The 27,512-nt window shown below is 34.9% G+C and overlaps 1 protein-coding gene across 1 annotated transcript; it reads right to left on the bottom strand.

Moving 5' to 3' along the window:
- Nucleotides 1–2,576: 2,576 nt before the first annotated feature.
- Nucleotides 2,577–27,512, bottom strand: LOC121728258 (D(4) dopamine receptor). The gene is made up of 2 exons (XM_042116399.1): nucleotides 27,220–27,512; nucleotides 2,577–4,034 (listed from the first exon to the last, which is right to left on the bottom strand). The coding sequence occupies exons 1-2, from the start codon at nucleotides 27,342–27,344 to the stop codon at nucleotides 2,816–2,818; spliced, it is 1,344 nt and encodes a 447-aa protein (XP_041972333.1). The 5' UTR covers nucleotides 27,345–27,512; the 3' UTR covers nucleotides 2,577–2,815.

Below are 27,512 nucleotides of genomic sequence, written 5' to 3' on the forward strand. Positions count from 1 at the left end.
TAATAAACAATCGACAAAGAGCGAGTCGGATTTGCGCACAAAGGGTTCCTTACTGATATATTGCAAAATAATTAAGCCTCCGGCTTAGGAATTATTGCACTCTAGGGGTTGACAAGCTACTAAAGAAAAAAAAAGAAAAAAACAACTGGCTTCAATTATGAGTCGACGGAGCCCCGCTACGCGGGGCTCCTACTTCTGGGTGGTTCATAAAAGATAACCACGATGGCTAAGGCCTAACCTAACCTAACCTAACCCAATCAAGTCGTATGGGGCCAACATTGCTATTAATTATTTAAGAATCATTAATAAATTTACTAACCCATACAATTACAATACAGTAGTGAATTTTCATAATTTTTCTTAATTTTTAATTTTTATCAAGAAACCTTGAATTATATAGTTTTGGAATGATAAAATCTTTCACCATATCTCATCATAATTATCAAAAATCTTTGTCGCTAACACAGAAATAGATCAGGATATTTCTGTGGTCGCTAAAGAGTAAAGAGCGAGCGCAAAGGAGTGAGTGCGGCGTTAGATGAGGAGGCCCCAACATGTTTTTCAGTAAAACAGAGAAACAAAAAGAAAATAAAGTTAGGTTAAAAATATTTTAGTTGCACGATTTGTCAATTTGTAGATTTGTTTTGATAATAGAAATTGATTTTATTGTGGTGCACCTTTCGATATCGTTTTTAGAAATTCCGTTGTAACATTGTCCAATTTAGAGTGCAAGTTAGTATTTTTGATAAACAATATAAATTTTAGTTTTACAAATAATATATCCGATGTATGAAACATATTTTTGGTGTGAATTCGGTTATAAAGGTCGTCTCGTTTTGTATGATGTTTAAGTTTTTTTTGAAGGACATGTCTAGTTAATGAATTGTTTTTTTGATCAGCATTAGTTTTTCTGGTATGCATTCAGTTAATTAGCGGAGTTAATGTAGTGTGCTGAAAAATTATTCTGATGTGCATTTAATAATATCCCAAATTAATATAGCTAGTGCCAGGGATATTATGTATAGTATTGGAATATATTGAACGCCTCCGTGGTCTGGTGGTATAGAGCGCGGCTCTTGACTCGGAGGTCGTGGGTTCGATTCCCGCGTTGAAAACATGTTATTTCCAAGTTTGGTTAGGACAATGCAGGCTGATCACCTGATTGTCTGACAAGTAAGATGATCCATGCGTCGGGTGGGCATGTAAAAAGTCAGTCCTGCGCCTGATCTCTCGCCGGTCGTGTCGGTCTTCCGTCCCACTGGATTATGAGACTAAAGTAATAGATAGTGCTCTTGTGTACTGCGCACACACTTGGGCACTATAAAATTACTACTGCGTAACTGGCCTGGTTCCAATGAAACCGGCCACCGTCACCGAAACCGGTGTGGGAGCTATTATTATTATGTATAGTATTTAAATACAGTGTGTAACAAAAATAAGTGATAATATTTTAGGGTGTGTACGTGTTCCTTGTAGAGAGTTCACTGTGAAAGTAGCAGCTCTGAAAGACGAAATTTTTTTTTCACTTTTGTATGGGCAAGGGCCCGAGCGTCACGAGTTTTCCCATACAAAAGTGAAAAAATTTTTTGGTCTTTCAGCGCTGCTACTTTCACAGTGAACTCTCTACAAGGAACACATACACACCCTAAAGTATTATCACTTATTTTTGTTACACCCTATTTAGGGACCTAAGAGAGCGGTCAAGCATTCAAGCGGTCAGTTAGGGATATAGTACCTATATTTTGTATACTTAATATATTTCTTTATAATTTCTATAATTTTAATAAAAAGTAGATTTAAGCTTTTGAGAATATATTTATATCGATACTAATATATTTTCTCTTTGCGCGGTTATACTTATTTGTTACTCTCAGCCTTGCTCTCCGATATACTCACTCAGATAGCCAGATACTTACTCTCAGGTCTAGCTTTCTTTCAGGAACTCGACTTCGTATTCCTACTCCCTGGATGATTCGTCTCAGTTTAATTATTATCTGGCTGACAATTTGTCAGGTGGCTATTTCCTGGATGGTCCGCCATTTTGGTACGTTTAATTAGTTTTTCTTAATATTATCTCAGGTACAGACGAGGTAAAGCTATCGTTGGCATAGGTCCAGACTTTTTACATTCTATTTCAGTCTAATTTATAGAAAGTCTACTAGAGGTCATTTTACCAGCAAGCGGATACCGGTGGCTTGGTGCTAGGGTCTACAGCTGATGCTGGGCGGCTGCCAACGGGAGATCAAAGATACTTGTCACCTGCTTCATACATGTGATTTCTTGTCATGAATCACGATTATCGAGATTATTTCATGTTTCTTTGGAGACGAGGAGTGATGATTAGGCAGATGATCCTTTAATATATTTTGATATAAGAATGAATGTCGGGCAGTATTACTGAATAGGTTTTTTATCGCTTAGTCAACGTTTCTCAGTAGTAGAGACAATAATAGAATTACCCAATCGCCGATAGCAGGCTGTGGAAAATTATGAATTATTTTTTCCCCGATGAATCATTTCAGAATGCAGATAGGTTTAGTGTTGATGCGGATCGGGATTCAGGAATGAAACAACGGTTACACTTCAATACAAATGTTATATTTTCATACATTTTCACATCAGGTATCGACACTGGCTCCGCTCAGCGGAAAGGTACATGGACACAATAATAAATTACGTTCTTATCCTAAATCAGTCTAACGGTCGCGCCGAGCGCGGGCCGACTTAACCTAGTATCACAGATGAGTAGCGCGGTGGGGCGGGCGGGAGGCGGAGGGCGCGCGCGGGCGGCGGGGGGCGCCGCGCGGGGGGCGGGTCACTCCTCCGACGCCGAGGACACCTGCGTGCTGCCCCCCGAGCTGAACGACGAGCGCGCCGCCTCCCCCTCGCGCGGCGACAGCGCGCGCAGCAGCTCCAGCGCCGAGCGGGCGCGCTGGCCGTCCGCCGCCGCCGCCGCCGCCGCCGCGCCGCGCTCCCACCCCGACTTCTGCGGCAGGAACATCCGCCGTGCCTCGCGCTGCACGCGCCGCGACCGCAGCGCGAACAGGAACGGGCACGCCGCCGACGCCAGCAGCAGCAGCGCCAGCGCCGGCGCCCGCGCCACGGCGGTCTCCGGCGCGACCGCCGCCAGCAGCGCCGCCAGCGCGTGCGGCACGTGCAGCGCCACCAGCGCGCCCGTCAGCAGCCCCACGCGGGCCGCGCGTGACTCCTCGCGGTACCGGAACAGCGACGCGTTCGATATCCGGTAGCGGATCGAGGTGATCTTGGAGCCGGTGTTGGCCGGCGCGGGGGGGCGCGGCGCGCATAGCAGTGGCGCGGCCAGCGACGGCGCCGAGCTCACCGCCGGGAGGCTCCGGGCGAGACTCTCGGGCGCCCCGCCGTCCCGCCGCGAGCCGCGCAGGCTGCCGACCGAGGGGCAGCGCGACGGCGCCTCCGGCGGCACGAGGAAGGTGCCGAACTTGTGCTCGCCGTCCGCGCCCTCGGGGACGTCGATCCGCAGGGTGAGGCCCTCGCCCTCCTCGATGAGGTCGGGCAAGTTGATGGTGGGCTCGGCGAGGTGCGGGGCGCTCGCGCCGTTGGCCCGCGCGCGGAGCCCGGACGAGCGCGCCGCGCGATAGATGCGGGAGTACATGACGCACACGACGCCGACGGGCGCGAGCACGGCGACCAGGTAGGCCGCGTAGTAGGCGATCTCGGCGGCGGCGACGGCGGGGTGGGCGGGGTAGGCGAGGCGGGCGGCGGCGAGGGCGGCGCGAGGCGCGGCGGCGGCGGCGGCGGCCAGCCAAGTGGCGGCGCACAGCGCTGCGGGGCGGCGCTGCAGCAGGCGCGTGTGGCAGCGCAGGGGATCGGTGACGGCGTGGTGCTGATCCACCGCCACCAGCGTGACAGCCAGCAGCGCCACCAGGCTGCAGGCGGCGGCGGCGGTGTCGCCCGCCTCCACCCACGCGGCGCCGCGCCCGGAGTACTCGCCCAGCAGCGCCGGCGCCAGGAGCGACGTCGTCACCAAGTTCGTCGCTAACAGGTTTATCACAAATCTGTAACAACAGAAACAGAACGTTAATTTGTGGCAGGAAACCAAAATTAATGGGGATATTGGTATGACCCACGTAGGTTACTGAAGACCTAGCAACGGCTACATCACGATGCTACATGACGATATTTAGGTTTCCATCGACAGAGCCAATTGGAATTCCTTAATTCCGCGCCACTCAAAACAACGATTAATCAGACCGTTCCCGAAACATGTGCGACAAGCAGCTCTAAGTCAACAATTGGAAATAGGTGTGACTACATGGGTCACGTTTGTAGCATTATTTATTAGCCCTCGCTAAGCTCTGCGTAGAACAACAAAATGACCTTGAGTATCTAACAGATTCCTGTCCAAAACGTTTGTTTATTCTCATTTATCTGCTCAAACCAGTTAAACTAAAGATTTACAATATTCCGATTTATAGTAGTATTTTTTTTACATTTAAACAGCTGTTATATAATTTAAAATACTATATAGAATATTATGTTGAGCAATGAGCTATATAATTTGAGTGTGGCCGAACACAATGGAAATGTAACTTCTGTCGCAATGTGTTTAGATCATATCGGTGGAAGTCGTGCAAGGTTCTTGATAAGTACGCAACTTTATTGCTAGATTTGATGTTGTTCCCTTTTTTAATTAACAACAGTTTTGCTAGCAAATCGATCGCCTGTTCTGAAGCTATGTTGACTAAACACCAGAGTGGCAAAGTGGTGATATTGATAGCCTTAGCGCGCATTCAGACGTGCGCGTTTTCTGCGCGTTTTCTACTCGCGCGGATTCATCATTCATAGCAATTTCACATGTGCTGAATCCGCGCGAGCAAAAAACGCGCAGAAAACGCGCACGTCTGAACGCGCGCTTAAGCAAAACTTAGGAGCCTGACATTCAAGATGAAAATGTGTGTTATTTTTTTACCAACTCTATGAATTCGCAAAAAATAATATTCTCAGTTTGAATGTAGAGTGTAGAGAATTATTACATTTTTACAGATTAAAGGTATCATCAATTTTTACTGATTAAAATAAATAACGAGTTAAATAATTATATAAGAAAGTGTTAATTTTAAAGTATGAATATAATAATTTAATTTTCGCATTATTAAAGGCTAAAAATAAACAAGTGTGAAAAAAGCAAGTCTGTATTATTTATTGTACACGTACTATAATATGTGTTATTCAAGAATATAATATTTATAAAAATTTTATTTCTAGTTTTCACCAAATACAGTCGCCGAATTTTACATACTTACCTACTTACTTAACAAAATATGATTAACAATAAGTTAGTAAGTATAAGTAATGAATTTAAAAATATGCCAATGCCTCAAAATGAGATATTATGTATAAATTCTATTTTCTAATTTATATAATATTTTTACTAAAATATTGAAATTACTAAAAATACTAAAAATATGTGTCATCACTACTATAAAAACTCCAAGGCAAGGCTATCAGTTGCCGATAAACAATTTCTCCAAACTATTAGTACATTTGACTCACGCTTAACTTTTATAGTCAAGAAAAAAAATGCAGACTGCTGGCAAAATATTTAGTTCTCGAACTAAGTAATCGTCTTATAACTAATAAAAAACTTAACGTCCGCGTCGTTAGAACAAGTAACAAAAAAGTTTTAGGGTTGTGACGACTTTTTCAAATGTCGATAAGATATTAATAAATATTTTGATTTCTATAGAAAAAATACCACTGCCATAGAAACTGAAACGTCTAGAAAGAACTATTTATAAGAGCGCGTGTTTTCTATTAATATATTCGTAATATTGTGTCAGTAATAAATGCTGTCCAGAAAGGTCCTGCATGCATATGCATGGGTGTCCTTCTGGATGTGACATTGCTTCCCTCACAACCTTCTGGCATATAGATATGCCATTTGTAACACAAATGACGTTTAAACTTGCATGAATGCCAGACGCTAGAAGCGGAATAGAACTTGGCATAAATGCATGCCAGATGCGTTGGTAACCAATAACACAAACAAAAATAATTAAAAAAAAACTTTTTTCTGTCCTGTTTTTTATCACATTTACATTATTTTGAGCAATTTTAAAATTATCAACACACTCTATTTAAAAATGACATGTAAATAAAAAATAGTTTCGTAAGCGCAATGGTCCTTGTACCAAAAATGTTACTATTTCTAATTTTATTATTATACACGTAGCTGCTAGCGCAATATCATATTTTATGTAAGTATATTTAAGTAATTTTTTCTACGTTTTTACTTAATAATATACATTTTTAAGTAAAAACGTAGAAAAAAAACACAATGTAAATATTTTATTTATCAAATACGTTCCGCAGCATTTTTCTATTTCTCGATTTGCTTTCTCTCAATTTATTCAAAATAATGTCGCTCTACATCAAAAATAGGGAAAGAAAAGTATCAAAAAGTAAATTTTATATTTTCCTCGAACATTTCGAATAAATATTATGTAAAAAAGTTTAGACATACACTACAACATGTACGTTTTTTTATAAATTTTATGAGTGTTTAGAGCCAAAATGAATTAACCTAGAAAAGTTCTAAGTGTGTCAATTGGTCGTCATTCGCGACTTAAGGTTATTTAATAAAATGCTAAAATAGTCAGTTAAAGACCTGCGCCCATAAACAAGATAAAATATATTCTAAATTTAAATATTTGAAATCATCTAGACTAGTTCCGAGGTTGTGTTTAATATAAGCGGGAAAATCCTGATCTCTACTTATCGAGATAAACAGACGTATTTAACTAACACATTACAAAAATATTCCGCACTTAATTTGCGAGTAATTAGAATAATGACCGTTTGTTTTGGAAGAACAACTGGAATTTCTCAACGTCAAAAGTAAGATTCTGTGTTTAATACTAAGTATTAAACACAGAATCTTACTTTTGACGTCAATTCGTATTATGCAACAACTTGTGTAAAAGGAAAATTTTAAGATTTAGAACCGAAAACATATCTCAGTTCAATATAATATAATTTATGCAGTATAACAATATGTACCTACTTGTATTTAAGTTATATATTTAAGTCAGTAAACAGATGACAAATGTGTAAGTTCCTTAGAATAAGATTGTGCGTACGATGTGCTTCCAAGAATCAGCTTAAGTAACATCCAAAATATGATCTCAAATCATATTCGTTAAGGAAAAACCTGGAAAAACTAACTAATAATATAATTGAAACATTTCTCATTATTTCTGCAAACATATAATTTCCGTACGGAATATTGGTTATTGTTGAAAATTAAGAAACCTCTGGATAATATTATTTCATTGTTTGTACAATCTCAACGTTTACTATTATCTTTTAATGATTTAAAAATAATGATCGGTGGAAAAATTTGCTATAATTTTTAACAAACTTTTCCACCGATTATTATATTTATCAGCTATAACTGTCTTATTTGTTATATTTTACGGATAATTACATAATTTCGATTATTATCATGGTTTCTCGCTGATTAAACTGTGGAAGATTTTCTGTTGCAAAATAATATATTTTTTATTTACGCAACTTGCAAGTTGCAACAAATATACTTTCCTGGTTATCTTTCTTTTAGAAATTATAAATAACCAAAATAAAAGTTTATTTTAAACAAACTGTTGGGAGCGACATGTTGTTAATCAACTAGTACTTACCAAAGATAATGTCATATATACTACTTTTTATTTATTTTTTATACTTAAATAATATTTTACACAAGTCACCATGATTTGTCAGAATAGTCCCTGTATGTAGTTTTACTGTAGTTCGTTTTATACAGACTAAGGTAGAGACACCTCGTCTATGAAAATGCTTAGAAAGCGTGGCCTTTTCATTGTTATAATATAGTGTGCTCAAAACAATAGTTCTGCATGTACTTATTAGATAACAGTCGCTCAGGTTAAATGAGATTAGTTTTTATAAATATTACTATGGAGCAATGTACAAAAATGTAGAGACTTGGACAGGTGGAGTCCAACAAATGAGCATTTTTTTGCCCTTGTTATAAGGTGTTCACCGATATTTTTAATACGTTTGCAAATGAGCTTCTTTTACATGTGTACATAATTATTTAAATGGCTAAGAACAGAGTGGAAAATAACTACGGTAATGATTGTATTGTTGATATAGGTAAGTCCAAAATTTTTACAATAATTACGTCAGTACAACTTTGTTTTGTACTTAACTAACTGTAAATGATTTGGTTATATTCCGTGTTGAATTTTAATCGATTTTATATAATACTTAATCGATAAGATTTATCGATAGTGATTAGCGACATCCCTATTAGCATTTGAAGTTGGAACTCCGCCATAAATAATATGAATTAGGGCTAATGAATGTTATGTTCCTTATTTGAAGCGTATTCCCGCCATATTAGGAACAAAACCGCGAATATCCTGTCACCTGCTTGTCTCTGGCCTAACCTTCGAGACAATAGCATTGACGCAAGTCGCAATCGGCAGAGATTGATCGTTTAATTGCAATCAATTGAAAAAATATACTGTCACATAAATTTGAAAAGGAATTTCCATTGACTTTTATAAGTGGACGCGGCATAATGGTCTCTACCAAATCAAAATACTGTGGCCGGTCCGCCATTTTATGTTCCGGTTCTCCGAGGTACATAAACTGTCAAAGTGTCGTATTATAGGGATGTCGAAATTGAAAGAAAATATCGATATATCGATACATCGATATTTGAAAAAATATCAATATTATAATATCAATATATCGAGACCATATATCGCGAAAAAAATATCGATATATCGGTCAAATTTTTCGACCAATTTGCTTTTTTTTAAATTAATTTATAGTCCGTCAAAAAAGTGAAGAAATTAAAAAAAGGTTGTCCTTGGATCGGTACGTTTATATTTTTACTAAAATTTTTGTTATTTTACCGATGGCTTGACTTCGTATGTGCTAATTTAGTTAATAATTAGACAATAAATAAGATTTGTGATAGAATAGAATATAACATGGCTTGATTTTCGATATTTAATCAACATAGAAATTAGTAGATTTGACGTTTAGTGATGTACTTTTTTATCGAATTTAAAAAATATAAGGTGAAGAATCTGATCATTTATTTAAAATATTTTAACCTTAATAGCTCACTTATAACATCTTACTTATCGATATCCTCGACAAATATCAACCGAGTGTCCCATCACTATAGACCGCCATGTTTAGTTCTTGGCAATATGGCGCCGGCCACACTTTTTTGTAGTTATGTCGCTTCCATCTGTTTCCTTATTCATTGGGAATTTCGTAGACGGAAAGTCCCATTCTCTATTTTTGCGATTTACTCCGGAGCCATTTTTAAACAAGAAGAACGGAAAGTGATAAAATATTCGAATATTTTTAAGCAGTTGTTTACAACCAGAAAAATCTTTGCCTCGATTTTAAAAAAGGCCAGTGCAATTATTTACATGAAAGGCGAGAGTGTTTTGCGGAAGTTTTTCCGGTTTTTTCGCCGTCACGCAATGAGGTCATATGTGTGCAGATATCCCATTATAATATCAGAAGATTTATTAAACACATGAATAGCGACAGTACTAATATCTCCATGAAATTGGATGACATCATAAAGATCTACATAGTCAACATGTAGAGCGTAATATTCCAGAATTCTTAGAATATTAAAAATCCTTGATTGAATGAATAAAAGAGGATTAATATGGCAATACATTACTGCAATGTTTTCACGCTAAAGGCAGCACCCAGAATAGACCAAGAATAGACAGTAAACAAGAAGTTTTGTTCGACGTTCGAAAACGCTTCTGTCAATATTCTGATGTGACGTAATCAACATATCGGACTTTTTTTTTTACTGTATGTGCTAGTAACGCCCTCTACTCCAACCTTTCCACAGTATTTCTATTAAACAAAGAACCTTTTTTAATGCGAATAAACACGTAAAACGCGATTATCGACCTAAATCGCCTTTAACCCACAAAACAATGCGTGATTAGAAATTGGACTTTCTAATACTATGTTTGTTCAGCAGATCGTATCAAAGTGATATATTAATTTATATTATGATTATATAAATTAATATATCACTTTGATACGATCTTTTGATCGATAAAAAGGCGACAAATCATATAACTGTATTATAATAATATACTTAATATAATATAATATGATTTGTCGCCTTTTATGACAAATTAAAGATATCATTGAACGTTTGCCAATAAAATTGCGTCACTCAACGCACAGTGCCGTAGAAAATTTACTGTTTAAATATTGTTTTTTCAATGAATGAAATACTAGAAAATCACAAAATATATAATATATTTAAACCGCAACCTCAGTGCAGGTTTTTTATTCCTAGAAAAACATATAGGATTAGTGATTTAAAAAGTTTTAGTTTAGCATCAAACACGTCTTAATTTAGATTGTGTAGTTTCTCTGACTTTCTTGACTGATTTAAATAAAAAAGCCAAAGGAGTTAACGCTCGACTCCTTTCACTCTCACATAACTCTTTCCAGTTTTACTGTTGGATTCAATTCCTTATGTTACCTTTATTTAGTACGTTATTTTTAAATAGCATGTCTAAAACGTGTAAAATCATTCTTTGTATATTTAAATCTAATTATGTTTCTATTGTTTCTAATTTAATTACTTAAATACCGATCTACGCTGAACCCATTTGCTGTATGCAAATGGGTTCAGCACAGAAAAACTTCAGTGAGTTTGACGTCTGTCACCTCAGTCCATAGTCCACCCGTGGGCCGTGACCACGGCTAAAAGCAGCCGAAACATTGGGTAGAAAAGTGCTTCGCAGCAAAATCCGTAAACATTATACTTAAAGAAACTATCTGTTCTAGCACTTTTAAATCATGTCTTTATAAGGCATACGACCTTCCAAGTGCCAACCAATTAGCATCAACCGATGTGACATGAACTATGTTCATGTCACATCGACGAGCTCCTTCATAACAACTTGCTCGGGTTTTCACAAGAAATAGTAACCTGGAACTACTATAATAATGGCTATTAGATACCTAGCTCTGTTTGTACTACATACGTCCATCACTTACTAGTTAGTAGTTACTAATATTAAAAATGCGAAAGTGTGTTTGTCTTTTTGTCTGTCTGTCTGTTGGTACGAAAGTACGTACGGTTCAAGCGCGATAAACTATTTTGTATTTAAATAACAACTAGTAGTTGTTATTTCTAAACGTTTACTATCACTCAATATAGTCTAAATCTTTCTAAGTAGGCCATTAAAAGTTTCCATGTTTATTTACGTATTTTGGTACTCGGAGCGTGAGGGATGAGGTGCGACGAGATAAGCAGTATCGATATATAGAGCTAAAACCTTGGATGATTCATCACTGATGAACTGTTTAGGTCGAGATGTTTTCGGTTTCTCAAAACATCAAAAACCCAAGTCTTGAATTGTACCACGAGTTATTTTTAACGTATGATATATAACAGAATACACCGACGAGTAAAAGTTGTTTTGATCTCGCAAAAATGTTGATTAAACATACATCGAGCTTAACTGCCACACTCAGAGACGAATATTAATTACTTAAGGCTGCCTTCACATTACGACGCGAGCACTGCGGCAGCAGCGCTGCAGCCGCGCGACTTCTATACAAAAGAGAGTCGCCGCTCTGCTTGCGACGCAATGTGAAGGCGCTCTAACTGATTATTAAGATTTTGACATAACCCCATACATTATCTGTCAAACTCGTTATTAAATTTAAGTTAATTCATAATTAAGCCCGGCCGCATACTGTCCGAAATTTCTGATCAGAAACAGTTGAACGTCCGCGCTGTCTCTTACATTTTGTACTGAGCCGTGTGAGCTCGAACTGATCAGAATTCGGACAATGTGCGGCCGGGCTAAATGTTTCTAAGTGCGACCGTAGACTTGCGACGAGTAAGAAATATCGTAATGCTTAATGTATTATTCAATTAATTACAAGTCACAGGCCATTGTCGAGCTAATGGTCCAATTATAATGTTACAATAACCGTAACTGATGTAACTGTTGTTTACTATCGACTACTGAACAACACTAGAGACTATCAGGAACTAATGAATTTCACGGTTTTGAAATCTAGACAACCGAACGATCCACGATCGATTGTTTCTATCCATGGCGATATCATTGCGATGAATCGAAACTTAACTCAAGCTGACTTTTCTACCAGTTTTTAGTACGCAGAACATTGGAATCAACACAAAAATAAAAATAAAAATGTGTTGGTCTAACATGTTTCTTTGACAGTAACAAAGAGCACTGCTTAGAAACATCAGCATGTTAGCATTTACGTGATTGATCAGTATAGTTTATTTTTAACTAAATGATTAGTTATTTGCAATTTATTAAATTCATAAATTGCTATTCATAATTCCTTAGAACCTGTGTCATAGAACTTGACGTCACTTGTTATCAAATAAACTGACAATATTAAGTGAGTCAAGCCGGATACAAGTATTTAGCTGTTAGTAGTTTACGATTTGTATAATTACTTACTACCTAAAAATTGAAACCCTTCAAAAATTCGTACAAAAAGTTAAATAATATACCTACCCAAGTTCTAATTTAAAAATTAAGCCTTACAGAAATGTAAAGTACGCCTAAGTTAAAATTAGTAATTATTTTCACTAAAACAACTCAACCCTAGCTGAGAAAATAGAAAATTCCTTCGCTGAAATACTTAATCTATATATGTCGTAGGATGATTTGATAAATCCGTGTTTTCGCGAAATCCCTAGAATTTTCGCGAAAATTCGATTTATCAAATCATCCTACGATGTCGTAGGATGATTTGATAAATCGAATTTTCGCGAAAATTCTAGGGATTTCGCGAAAACACGGATTTATCAAATCATCCTACGACATATATATATATATATATATATATATAAAACTCAAACTGACTGATTGACATAGTGATCTATCAACGCACAGCCCAAACCACTGGACGGATCGGGCTGAAATTTGGCATGCAGGTAGATGTTATAACGTAGGCATCCGCTAAGAAAGGATTTCGACAAATTCCAACCCCAAGGGGTTCAAATAGGGGATGAAAGTTTGTATTTAATAATACTTCTTAACGCGAGCGAAGCCGCGGGCAAAAGCTCGTAATATATACATGGTGATCTATCAACGCACAGCCCAAACCACTGGACCGTTCGGGCTAAAATTTGACATGCAGGTAGATATTATGACGTAGGCATCCGCTAAGAAAGGATTTTGATCAATTCAACACCTCAACAAAACACCTCCAAGGGGTTAAAATAGGGGATGAAAGTTTGTATATAATAATACTACTTAACGCGAGCGAAGCCGCGGGCAAAAGCTCGTATCTAATAAAGTTCATGTAAGTTCGTCATATTTCTTTGAAATTTCATTGTACGCGGTATGTTGTAGATGTTTCATACTTAAATTAAATTTTTCTTGTATGTCACTGACCGTGAAACAGGACACAACAGAAGTATTATTAGTTATTATCTAATATGATTTTTAATTAAAAAATATCTTAAGGTAAGTATAAACTGCGGCTAAAATTAAAGTCACTTGCAAGAATACTTTTGTTCGCCTCAAATTAGTCACTTTACTTAACATCCACACTAATAATACCTACGTAAGTATATTTACAGTAAAACTGTGTGCGTGTGGAGAGGTACTGTGAGTCCCGTGAAAGGACTTAAGATAGTTTTTAGTTTTTTATCCCGTTAAATGTGCAGTATCCACAAAATAAATCAATTTCGGCGTCATGAACTCGATAACATCAAGTGATGTATAAAAACGAATTCGCCAAGACCGGTTCGTATTTGTTTGCAAATATTGCTTCATAAGAATTGTATGTAATGGCGGAAGAGCATTGTTCGCGCACGCGCACGACCATATCAGGTGATAACAAAGACCGTTCGCGGTATCGCGTACTTGGGCTACTCGACCCACGCCACTCAGTTAAGTACCGCTTATGTATCAATAATCTGCAATACTTACTGGTTTCTTATATCTTGAGAAATTATATTATAGTTACAAGACGTTTTTATTAATTCATTCATTTATTGCTATACTTTTTTTTTCTAAAAACAATCCTGGACTATTTAATATATTGGTACTCAATTTATTTAAAATCGGTTTAGTGGTTTAGGCGCGAAGAGGTAACACTTTCACGTTCGTGATGTTGTAACACATGAATTGCATTAATTTCCTTACCAATTGTTTTAATGTTTCAAACACTTAATGCCTAAAATGTTAGTATTCTTTATCTAGTGTTTTGGTGTCATTGAACGAATGGTGATTGTGGTAATGAGTTTTTAGTTTAAAGGACGTTGGGAAATTTTACCTTATTGCATTTTAACTACCAACCATTATTAGTTTCAACCCATATTTCGAGTATGTAGCGCAATATGGCGAAACGATTAAAGGTATGGTACCTAATATTGGCAGTGTTACTACCGTGCCCCCGCTCCCCAGCAATAAAAACACGTGCTATTTTGTGATTAAAAATAATACATTAGCGTTTAATGAATATGTAATTGTTTCAAGTTGCTAATGCAGAGTGATTTTGCTAATTCTTTAAATATAACGTAACATTAAAATTATTATATGTATATTGTTTATATTAGGAACAAAATGAATTGAAACGGAATATTGTTTCCGTATAGTTTACGAGTTACTTTCCTGGCCGCACTTATAACCAGACCGTGAACAAAATTATACTTTCCTTCGATTTGTTGGCACTCGTAACCTTAGGTTCAAATAGTTTAAACTTTAATGTTATGCCAAATTATAAATGGTTTACCGTAGCAAAAAAAAATTCAGATTTCAGGCCTTTATTTAAATTATGTTTGTGCTTAAATAAACGAAATAATTAAGTTAATAAGATATGAGGGTTTTGTTCAAGTTTCGTTAGCATTTTTTTTCCTTTTCGGGCCCGCAGTTTTCAAAATGTGACAGAAAGTTTTTTTCACACTTGGCTGCATGCAACGAACTACTAATTTCTTATTTTTAACTTGCAAATGGCGTATGAAATTCTAATGCCTATCAATATGAATACAGGAGTATTGAATAACCTTAACCTAGAAATACTGAATATGTTTGTCGTGACCTAATTTCATTTAAAACATATTTATATCGTATGGGCATCATTGATTTTAAATTAGAATGCATTGTCGGGAACAAAAATTCCAATAGCCTTCTCTGTCAGTTTCTAATATTATTTTCTTAATCGAGGGTTAACCTATTCATTATCTATTAAAAAATAACCATAACAAGATTATATAATCTATAAAAATAAATAGAAATAAAGTATTATATTATGCTATTGTTAACGTTGTATATTGTCAACGTACTATTATTTAAAAAAATCATATTCATCTTTTAATACTATACTATTACAATGAATGTTATTACTGCAATACAACAAACAATAATTTTTTTATTGTTATAATATTAGGTAGGCAGGTACTAAAAATTCAACATTAAACATTATTTTGTAATGGTCGAGTTAATATAGTAATTTCAGGGTCAGCCCTACAAACTGTCAACATTATTTTACTAATATTTAGGTCAATAGTAATGAAGGACTATCATTACCACTCGGAAAAGTCTGAGAGTAAAAGCGGGAAAATATGAGAATTTTCCGGCGCAATTCTTAGCATTTGTCATGGCTATCGAGACTAGGTCTATTGTCGCTTAGTAAATTAATAATATATTTTGAGATAAATATAAAACGAGCTTTTGCCCGCGGCTTCGCTCGCGTTAAGAAGTATTATTATACACAAACTTTCATCCCCTATTTTGACCCCTTGGGGGTAGAATTGATCAAAATCCTTGCTTAGCGGATGCCTACGTCATAACATCTACCTACATGCCAAATTTCAACCCGATCCGTCCAGTGGTGTTGGCTGTGCGTTGATAGATCACCATGTCAGTCAGTCACTTTTGAGTTTTATATACATACGAGCTTTTGCCCGCGGCTTCGCTCGCGTTAAGAAGTATTGTTATACACAAACTTTCATCCCCTATTTGAACCCCTTGGGGTTAAAATTTATCAAAATCCTTTCTTAGCGGATGCCTACGTCATAACATCTACCTGCATGCCAAATTTCAGCCCGATCCGTCCAGTGGTTTGGGCTGTGCGTTGATAGAGCACTATGTCAATCAGTCAGTCACCTTTGAGTTTTATATATATATCGATATAGATAGTGTGATAGTGCCCTTGTGCTTTGAATAATCTTGGCGGGGCACTACCATGCCTCCAGGTTCTTACTAAAAGACACAATATGTCTACGGAAATACTATTGTAATTTGTAACATTCTAATTTCTAATTCAAATACGGACTACGAAAATCGACTCTACATTTGGGAGTTGTACCAAGTATAATTTATAATGTTTATCTTATTCTATTAAATCGTTCTATAAAGTATCCAACCGCAAAATTGTCTTGTTTACGTTACAAAATGAGAACGCGTAAAAACCCAAAACTTTTCCAATAATATTATGTTGTTTTTGATATTCTAAGTTAGAATTTCTGACTATTAAACTAGAGTCCTGTATATTACTCACAATAGTCATTCTAATCAAACTCTTTACGTAAGAGAAACAAAAAATATGAATGTAATATTAATAATGTCAATTATAAAAACATTAAAGTTTTTGTTTCATTTTAATGTGCAACAATAATAAAATCAATATTGTATTTACAACTTTAGGTAAATTAATAGTATTGAATATATTAATAATTATTATGTAAGCAATTGTTATTCAGAGATTAATTAATATTTAAATGTCCAATCAAAAAGTTTTTGACAGCAAAAATGAAACAAAAATGGAGCCAAGTCTCTTACTCTACAAACTGCAATCTCTAACTTCAAAAAACTTAACTTTTAAATAGCTCGAACTTTTTCTCATTATTATTAATTATTCTAAAGATTTTAGATTAAATTCTAGACTACTTTCCAAAATATATTTAAAATTAATATTAAAGTATACTTAATCGGTTATTTGCAAATTGCACGACAGTGTCATACAAATGTGTGACACAAACCAGAGAAACTTGATTTCGTATGTCGTTTTGAAAATCATTTAAATGGTTTATAAATTTTTATTTTATAAAATCAGTAAAATATGTTTACATATTAATATTTAAACATATTTTTGAAAATCATTTAAATGGTTTATAAATTTTTATTTTATAAAATCAGTAAAATATGTTTAAATATATATTTAAACATATTTTACTGATTTTATAAAATAAAAATTTATAAACCATTTAAATGATTATGAACCATTAAAATAAAAATGTATAAACCATTTAAATGATTTTCAAAATGAATAAATCCTTAAAACTTTTTGTTTTTGAATTACTTTTGAATAACTGAAAACAAAATCACTTTAGTTTTTATTTTTTTTTGCTTTTTGATTAACTGATTAGTGATTACAGCAATTCTGTGTTCACTTAATAATTAAAGAAGCCAAAAAAATTAAGTACAGTAACAAGGATTTTATAGACCGACAAGGCTTTTAAATATATGAACGTGGGCTGCCGCCTGCCAGCCTGCCGGTAAAGGAGAACTGTCAAAAACATGTCAAAAATGGGGTTTCCGTATGACGGCAGCGTTGGTTCCTTTTTCGCTACGTTCTCGTCACGTCTATATTATTAATTTTTAGCAGTTTTTTTATATAAGTACAGAGGGTAAATACGATAAATAGGTTAACTTAATTTATGTAAATGCATTAGTAATGTTAAAAATGCAATAAATTTGGCAATAAAAATTATAAACGCTTGTCAATACCAACTTCCGACTGTGCTCATGGTCAGACAATTAAAAAAATATCGTGTGGTACTGGTAAGCGTGCAGAATTGTTATTAATGTAAATAATCACGAAACCATTTAAGTAATATAGCAATCGTTTTATAATGAGAATACAAAATAGTATAGTTTTTCATAAAGGCGCGTTCTTATCGGTCGATAATATCGCATGTGTTATTGCAATATCTGTTTTCAGTACATTTTGTATTATGATGTTCATTTAGTTACACACTGCTGCGATAATAACGCCGCAATGGAAGTAGGAATAGATATTATCGCAATAACGCATGCGATATCATCGACCGATCGTTATTATCGCCTGTGTGGGGTAGGCTTAAACGTTTTAGCGGGAAGTAAAGAACACCTGTCATGGCACGGCAGTCAGAATCTGTCAAAAATATCACAAAATTGGCGCCATATTTTAACGTCATGATTATTTTTTTCTTAAAAATCTAAAATCGACTGAATAGATAGTCTCAATTAGGATTAATTTCAATTGCTGAATAACTTTTACCTATACGAATTAAATATTTGACGCAAAATTTATTTTTTATAGTTATTTAATAGGTACTGATTAAAAAATCTGTCCTCAATTTCTGAATTCATTTCACATGAAATTTATAAAACGTAACATTTCGTTATATGCCAACGACACTGCAATGTCAGTTCTGTGGGATCACCTTGGCAGTGAACGTCAGGTCTACTCTACGTCAATTATCTTGCCTCCAATTTTGTTTCGCAATTCAAATTAAGTAATTATGCATCAAATAAACTAGCAATAGGTAAACTAAAATGCTTGAAATTTCAGACGCTATAAGAAGTAGTTACATAAAGATTTTTAAGGGCACAAACGTGTGATGACTAAGTAACCGCATTGTATAGACTTCTCTACAAGTTTTTGTCTTAAACGATCGATAAAAATAACCAAACGATCTACGAATAATAAAAACTATTTATTATTCGTAGCAAACGATACTATAATCTTTACGACTTTTTTTTTTAATTTGACGACCTCTGTGGCTCAGTGGTGAGCACGTTGGTAGCTCAAGCCGGGGGTCGCGGGTTCGAATCCCGCCGACGGAACAAAATAGTTTTCAATGTTCCCTCTTTCAATGGGTCTGGATGTGTATTAAATATGTGTATGATATAATAAAAATCTTAAATATATGTATAGTATAAAAGTATTAAATATATTTCCGTTGTCTGGTTCCTGTAACACAAGTCCTTTAGGTGCTTAGCACGGGGCCAGACTGACGTGGTGTGAAGCGTCCATAGATATTATTATTATTATTAATCTGCGATAATTAAAAACGTAAACAGACGGATAAAAAGTTGCCAAGGAAGAAAAAGTGGGCGGCAGTCTATTTTTGTCTGTGATTAACTCATGAGTCTTCCGTCTATAAGCTGACAACTTGAGGCACTGGCTGCGGCACTGGGATGACATTTTCACGGGGGCGTGAGTTTTCGAACTTCGTTCGCAAAGTTGTCTATCAAGTGATAGTATAGGCGTTGGCTTTCCGATATCAGACACACATAGCCTTCGATAAACATTTTAACCTAAATTTTGTTCTATATGTTCCATAATATCTTACACTCATTTTATTTTTTTTATTTTAGAAATAGGTCTGAAAGATATTATGCAATGTTAGCTTCTTGCTTCTTCTAGCTAATGAAGATTAAAATAATATTTGGGTCTTGTAACAGACCGTCTAGCCGTGACATCAATGATCAATACTATTTGTATGAGTCATCGGTTCAGATTCTAATCTCGTTCATTCATCAATTTTCCAAGATCATGTAATTTAATCACTCTTACATTGTTAGACAACTTGCTTTTGTATTATAGTTTGCAGAATTTGAGACGTTTTAGAATTAGTAGAAAGAGAGAGAACTTCAACTTCGCTTCCTCTCTATCTACGTAGAGCACCCTTCCTAATTTAAAAAATATACCTTTTTTTTTAAATCACTGAACTCGACACGAGTTCAGTGATTTTTTTAATAAAGTTATTTTAAACTACCTACTAACAAGAAGAATGTCTTTTATAAAAAATACTTTATCAATAACCGAAATGATCGAGTCAAGATCACTTTAACTCGTTTCCGTTGTGATTCAAATGCAAATTAAACACGAAAATATATCCGCCTGAACCATCTTCGATGACCTTTAAAAATAATTTAATATTAATGAGCTAAATAGGAGCAGGAATGTAGCCAGAATTTTGGTAGTATACGCTTAAAGAGGTCAGTGACATCGAATAAATTAGGCAAAATGTATTTTCGCGGCAAAATTTGACATTTCATGTTTGGCACCTTAATTTTTGAACGTCGAATTCGTCACATTCTTTTTTTATAAAACTAACAATAAGCCATTGTCATGTTATATTGTTTCAGCTGCCATAATATATTAGTTTTAATTATGTCGTGACTTTTGTAGCATATTAAGCAGGCGATCGACAATATCCAGGCATTCGGTGATTGAACTGAATGGAAAATTTTTCGAGCGTTCATTTAAATTTATGCACGTTTTCGAATTTGGAGCACTCTTAAAATGTTTTAAATTTTGAATGTTATTTTTTTTATCTTGCTCGATCTTCCGGCTAAGGTGTATAATATATAATATTTATACGTCAAAGCAAAATCATTTAAAATAGTTACAAAATCCAGTAATTATTCATATGGTAATACTTGAATACCTGCGTATATAACTATTTCAACTCAATAACTATAAGGATAGTCACACAAAAATGCGTAGAAACATTTTTCAGCTGTCAGAGAGCAGAGTTCGGTAGAGCTCATAGCGAAACATTTGAAATTCGAATCACACATACCCTGGAATAATTATCTTCAACAATGTGATCTATTTCAGAGCTTTTAGTAAATCAATGTTTGATTTTTCGTGAAATGTGCAAAAGTATTTATTTCAACCAGTGAACAATGCCTGGCGGTAATCCAACTAAGTTCTGCAAGATTTGTCTCTATATTTAACGTATGATAATTATTAGGTTCGAGACGAATCGACAAATTAACGGATATTAGTCCCGACTCCCAAATTTGTTTTATTTTTAGGTTTCAGCTTTCAAGTAGGTATTATATCTATTTGGAATATAAATTGTATTATGAACATTGTCTGTTATAAAATTAAAATCTCATATTTTTCCCAACATGTGCTGTTTTCCTGGACCTAAACATGCTAGATAAATCTTTCCACAAACCATCCATACCAAATGTCTAGTTGAAGTATAAGGTTAAAAAAACGCTCGTTACAAAAACTTGTAGTAACTATGGCTCGACAGACTGTGCTGATTCATCCTATAAACCAGTAGGAGGCAAAAATAATATTATAATCAAAGCCTTATTCGAATTTGACTTACTCATAAGCAATATTAAAATAAATTTAAAATAATTATCATCCTAGATATGTCCGGTTCTTTCTAGTTTCAAATTTAGAACTCGTTTTAGAAACATTAATTCACAAAATGTACAGTTTTAACGTATTTCTGGGAGACCAACTGTCTACCTTGTAAAGTTCTCAACACTAGAGTTTATTTTGTAGTAAAATTACATAACTTTCGTAACACTTTCTAGTTATTTCAGTCACAGATAATGTATTTGTATTTTGTACTCACGAAGCTGTAAAAATTAAGACACGATTCATTACAATAAGAAAACGGTTTCCTGAAAAAAAAAGTTTACGAAGTATTAAAATTTATCCACCTAAAAGCCATAAGGCAATAAATCCGTAATAAAGTACGTAGGAAGTAAAAAGTTGATGAGTGTTTGTGGGCTTGGACTTGATATTATGTTTTTCTCTGAAAGGTCAATGATATCTGATAAAAAGCATATTATTTTTATATCCTTTAGGTATACGGTATACCTCTTACTTCCTTACATTTTGTAACATGCCATATCATATTAGATATCAGTCTATGGTCCACTTTAAAAAAATGCGAGAAAAATGGCTATTTAAGCAGCAGAATGGATCATAATATTATTATGATTGATATTTATTTAGTAATTAAATACTCTGTGGTAACACCTTGAAGGTTTTATTCGTTTGTTTCATAATTTATAATTTACAATGTTTACGGAGTGTGTGCACGACCTTATTTCAATTAGTACATTATGCTCTTGACATACATGTTTCGATATGATCCGACGTTTATGCATTTCTTAGATAAACGGAACGTCTTATTTTATTTTTACTATAAAGTATATAAACCTAAAAAATAGGTGGAGTCGATAGAGCAATTCAAAATTTTTATATAAACCCCATACATTATCTGTCAAACTCAATGATAATAATAAGAAAACGTAAAGAATATGATTGGTCAAACTCTTCATTAAAAATGAAATGTCCCTGAGTACGGCGGTATGACAATTATTGTTATCATAAAATTACCTAATTTTATGATAACAATAATTACCTGTTTCTGACTTTTTTTGAAAGAAGAACATAGGTCGGTTTTAACAAGACTTTGTTCCTTCATGACAAAATGTCATGAAGGGGTAATGAAGAAAAAGTGCTTTTTCCGCATGGATACCCTCTTGTTCGTAATTGTAACGACAATGAATGGATAATAATTGTTGTAAACAATATGTTAACAATGAACAAGATTCTGATCGTCCTCATTTCTGTGGAAAAATTGTCGACAAAGGCCAAAATAAAAGTTATGGTCATTTAAACTTTCTCCAGGTCGAACGAGTGTTTTGGTCGCGAATATCTATACAAATATTAATTTTACATTTAGTTAGTCTCGCTATAACTCGAGAACGGCTGAACCGATTTGGCAAATTTTAGTCTTGAAATATTTGTGGGAGTCCAGGGAAGGAAGGGATATTTGTTAGGGGGGAACAAAGTTCACCGGGTCATCTAGTTAAATACAGTATAAAAAAATGTATATAGTTACCTCCATAGACGAATTTTATTGGTTTTGTAAGGTTTTTTTAGAATTGCCTCGTGGTTACAAAAGTTTGGTTCAAGTGTCATTTTTTTTTTAATAAGTAAAGTGATTTATAAACAAATTTAATTTACATAATATTGAGGCAAAACTAATATCCTTCTCTATAATGATATGTTGTTAGGTAGTTTTATAAATAAACATATAACCGGTCTCAACTATTTTGTCAGATATTGATTTTTTAGGCTTATTATTGTTGATAATAATTATTGCTGTAATACAAATGGCTGGAGCACTGCCGTGCTCCCAGATAATATTTTGGTCTTAGCATTATTTTACATGAAAATATGTTGGTTGAGATGGAATCTTCTCTATTTTCAAATTTAATGCTGAAAATATGCATTAAATCAAGTTTAACATTTTAATCAAACTACAATATTATAAAATTAGGTTTCACATATTTTCAAATTTGAAAAATATGACAGAATTTTTTGTATTCGCTTGGTATTCTAATACTTACGAATTTTACTTTATGAAAATTACGCTAAATATTTATCTATTAAGTTACATTTTATTTTCTTAGAAAATAAAACAAATCGTTAAAATGCAATTTGTAATCTTATTATGGCATTTTAATTGTGTATCTATCGCACTCGACGTAAGTATAATAATTATTACTTAACTTTGATCACGTGATTTATTTCATTCTTCAAGAATTCTATCTTGCGTATGACCCAACTCAACAAGGAACTAGTTTTTGCTATAAAATACAGAATATAATAATAATGTATGTAAAATAATAATACACAAGCAACAGAGTTTTTTCACACTTTATCGTAATTATTTCGTTTAAATACCGACTTTTTTAATTTTAAAATCTGTAATAGCCTTAGTTCTGTCAACTCTGATATACCCAAAGTGATGTAATTTGCACGTGAATTCGCATGTTTCGTGTCAAACAAAGGTTTAGGTGAGATAGTGGTGGAGAACTCCGTGATTAGATACAAGTATCTCGGTGCATTTCGACACGCCCGTACGTGATCATCTAGCTATTGTGACACAATTATACAGAAATATTAAAATGTGTTTAGTGAATTGACATACAATGATACAACTCAAGATGGAAGGGTTCTTAAAAATCAACGCTTGTACTGTATTTTCCTCATACGCCTTTTTTTTCTTTTTTTTTACATGGGGAAATGCTTTGCGCATCCCCGGTGGATTGGGGACATCGGCCGGGGTATGTGGGACTCTCCGAGGATCTACTATCTAGGCACATTCACGGACACGATCAACCCACCGTAACTCTACCACATACATAGTTTATATTATTCTCTTTCGCCTTTGAAAATGTAGCAAGTTGCGTTTTTGTTTTATTTTGTTATTGACTGGCTTCTTGTTTAAATAGTACGTATGATAACTGATATTATGCACGTCATCTTTGAGTTTTTCATATAATATCATTGTACGTCATTTTAACACAATTTAAGCATCTGTATCAATTTATCGTATATAGTTTTGTATGTTTGATATCTTAAACAATAGCCGTCGGCGCGTGTTTGTCCTCCGGCAATATTTGTAAGTATTGCGTAATTACACTTACTATTATACAACCACGAAATTAATGTTAAAATCTCGGGAATCGCGAAACGGGTTTGAGATTCTGCCAATTCTATATAAAAACAAAGTGACAACGTATTGAAATTCTAAATCTTCCGCAAAACGCGTACTTCCGTACCGGTTTGTTGAAAACAAACAAAATATCGTAAATCACCACATAATTGCATAATAACAACAAATGAATGTTATCAACAATTCTTGAGTTGACCAATCATTTTTTTTCCAAATAACGATTTTTCGCATAGAATGTATTATTAATGTTTCTTTTATTTCCTTCACTATATATTATGGTGGCTGGCCACAATAGCTTTTTTTATTAGTTTTTTGGGCAAAGAATCATATTATATTTTTTTATTATATTAGTGGCCAATAACAAGTTTTTTTGAATTTTTGAAGAGAAGAACATATTTTTTTCCGTCAAATGCTGGCTGGCAACAATTATGTGAGAAGCAGATTGCTCAGCTCGTGCCACGGCAATTCCATTTTCAATTGAGCGAGCGGATGCACTTAACTGGTCAGAAACAATTTGGGGAGAGCGTCTATTTTTGAAAAGAGAATAGTTTATTTTAAAGTTCAAAGGCATGTTTCCTTGTAAACAGAACTGACCTGAAGCTATGACTAGCTGTTATTTTATAGCACAGCTACTAAATAAAGTAAAATATAGAGTTCTAGTAGAGTAATATTATGTCCCGATTTGAGTATTGCACTCAAATAGGAAAAACACATTAAGTAGTTATCTATATTTACGCATATTAACTAATAACTATGTTTATTTGTTAATGATATCAATAACTGATTGGTTAGGAGTTAGGACTTGACGGCCAAATATTAATGCGATCAAAGTCCCTTTATTATTTCCATAGAGGCACGTGGTCAGCATTCAATTTGCGCTTTATTATTTTAAACATTTTCCATTCAGAGCAAATAGTTAAAAACTCGGGAAGGCGCCACGTATTCATATATTTGACAGAAAATTTAAAAAAATGTTCTTCTTCTTCACTTTTTAAAATAGCTCCGTCGTAAATCGCCAGTGCAAAAAATCACATAATCAAATGGCTCCAAACAATGACGAATTGGTCCCATATTTTGAGGACGTTTTTTGTCATGTCTAAAGTCTAAGGTTCAGAGTTATCCTACCCCAAAACAAAACTGTGCACATAACGATGACTGTTATAAAAACTTTACAAGTCAGTAACCGTAATTTCATTTTCTTAAGATCTAAAGCGTTTATAGACGTCGTTTTATACCACGTTTTATTATTATGCCTAATCATTGCTTTAGTATTAACAAAAAAATCGATGAGTCAAAACACATGAGATGTACTTATGACAAAATGCGTATTATTTAACTGTAAGTTACAAAAGAATATGGTGATGTAAATTTTCGTTACATTACAAATTATGAAAACCTAGAAGAAAATGGTAAACTTTGTAAACAAGTTTGTTAGTTAGCAAGTGAACTATTTCGGTAATTTAAAAACAAAAAAAAAGATAAAGCCGGCAAAAAACTGCCATTAATCTAAATATTTTAGTTTTCTCCCCCCATGAGACCGAAACAAATCTATTTCAAAGTGACATTTTTAAGTCCGTTTTGGTGCGAATAGCAAAACAAAAGAATACCGTTCTTAGACTTCTTAGAGCCACCTTGCAATTGTGTAGTACAATGTCGTAAGATGTAATAAATACGATTGTGTAGTCGTTACGACATCCCAGGGTAGTCCCTTGAATTACGATAACGATATCTTATAGAATCTAACCTCGCAATATTATCTGATTTTGACCAGGGACTTGAATGAAAGAAACTTAGCCCCAAGTCAAGACGTTTTCTTTATCGCCTCTTTATAGAATTGCCGATCAAATTGTATGGAATTAGCACTAGTCGAACGTCAACTTTATATTTACGAATGCTCATGTCAATCCCATACATTGTGATCGGCGATTCTATAAAGAAGCGGTAAACAAAACGACTCGACTAGGCTCTTTTTACATCATTAAAAACTGCATAATGATTTGGATGTTAAAATGGATTATTTATAGTCAATAATAAACAAAGGAATTCAAACGCACCCAATTATATTTTATCGTTTTTCGATAGTAAGAAAGAATTTATATCGAAGCCAATGATAATTTTGACAATAATAATCTACAGTTTTACTGACGTCAATTACTGCAATCTACCTTTTTAAAACCTTTTTAAAAATTGAATTTGCCAGTCAACTCCAACGTATAAGACAAAAACAATATATATTTGTAAGTTAATTTTTATTTGTCAATGGCAGTATGGATCCGGTGCGAAATTTTCCATCGGAAAGGACTTTACATAAGCCTTTGATATCACAATCAGTTCAATTAACAATCAATTGTTTCATTGATAGTTTTTACGACATGACCTTCTGATGAAACGAACGGATCTTTGCCTTTTTTCTTGGAAACAGTTGATCAAATATGACGCTTGGACCCAAGACTTAAGACATGTTTTGGAACAAAACATTTGTGCAGGTAGACTCACTATTTGGAATCCATGATGCATAGGAATTTAGAAGTATGTATCAGGTAAATTAATGGACTTTTTAACCACCGAGCCGACCTTCGTCTCGATGTCCTCATAAAACTCGTTATTAACTCTTTCAATTAATCTTTACTATTCTCGTTATACTGGCTTTATATTTTAATTTGCAGAATTAATATTTTTAATAAATATAAATTTATAACTATAGTTACCAGCTTCAAACTAGACAATAAATTTTCCGTATTCTAAGAAACTCGAATATTTATTATCGCCGAAAATAGCGAAATCGTTTCGCGTTGTAAAACTTTTCTAAAGAAAATCGCATTCGATTTCGCCATTCCCTTAGCAGAACTAGTCCGATATAAATAACTTACCGATTCGAAACAGTCCTCAATCCAGGTCGGCGGTAAAATACCAAAAGAGCCAGGGAATTTCCCGCCGTGGAGACCAGGAACAGAGCGAGGAGCACTATCTCCTCCACCAGGCGGTCCTGTGCCATCCCCTCTGACTTAGTCCAGGGTCCGGCGGATCCGGGTGGGATTCATCACTTCACTTCACAAAGTTTCGTCAAGTTTGGAGAACACGCCGATCGAGCGACCGCGTCTTTCTCTCAGCACTGTCGGATGACAACTGGGCCGTCTGCCGCTCGCCGCGAGACGCGCGTGGC

The sequence above is a fragment of the Aricia agestis genome, chromosome 6 (assembly GCF_905147365.1).
Source record: "Aricia agestis chromosome 6, ilAriAges1.1, whole genome shotgun sequence".
In the NCBI taxonomy this organism is placed as follows: domain Eukaryota; kingdom Metazoa; phylum Arthropoda; class Insecta; order Lepidoptera; family Lycaenidae; genus Aricia; species Aricia agestis.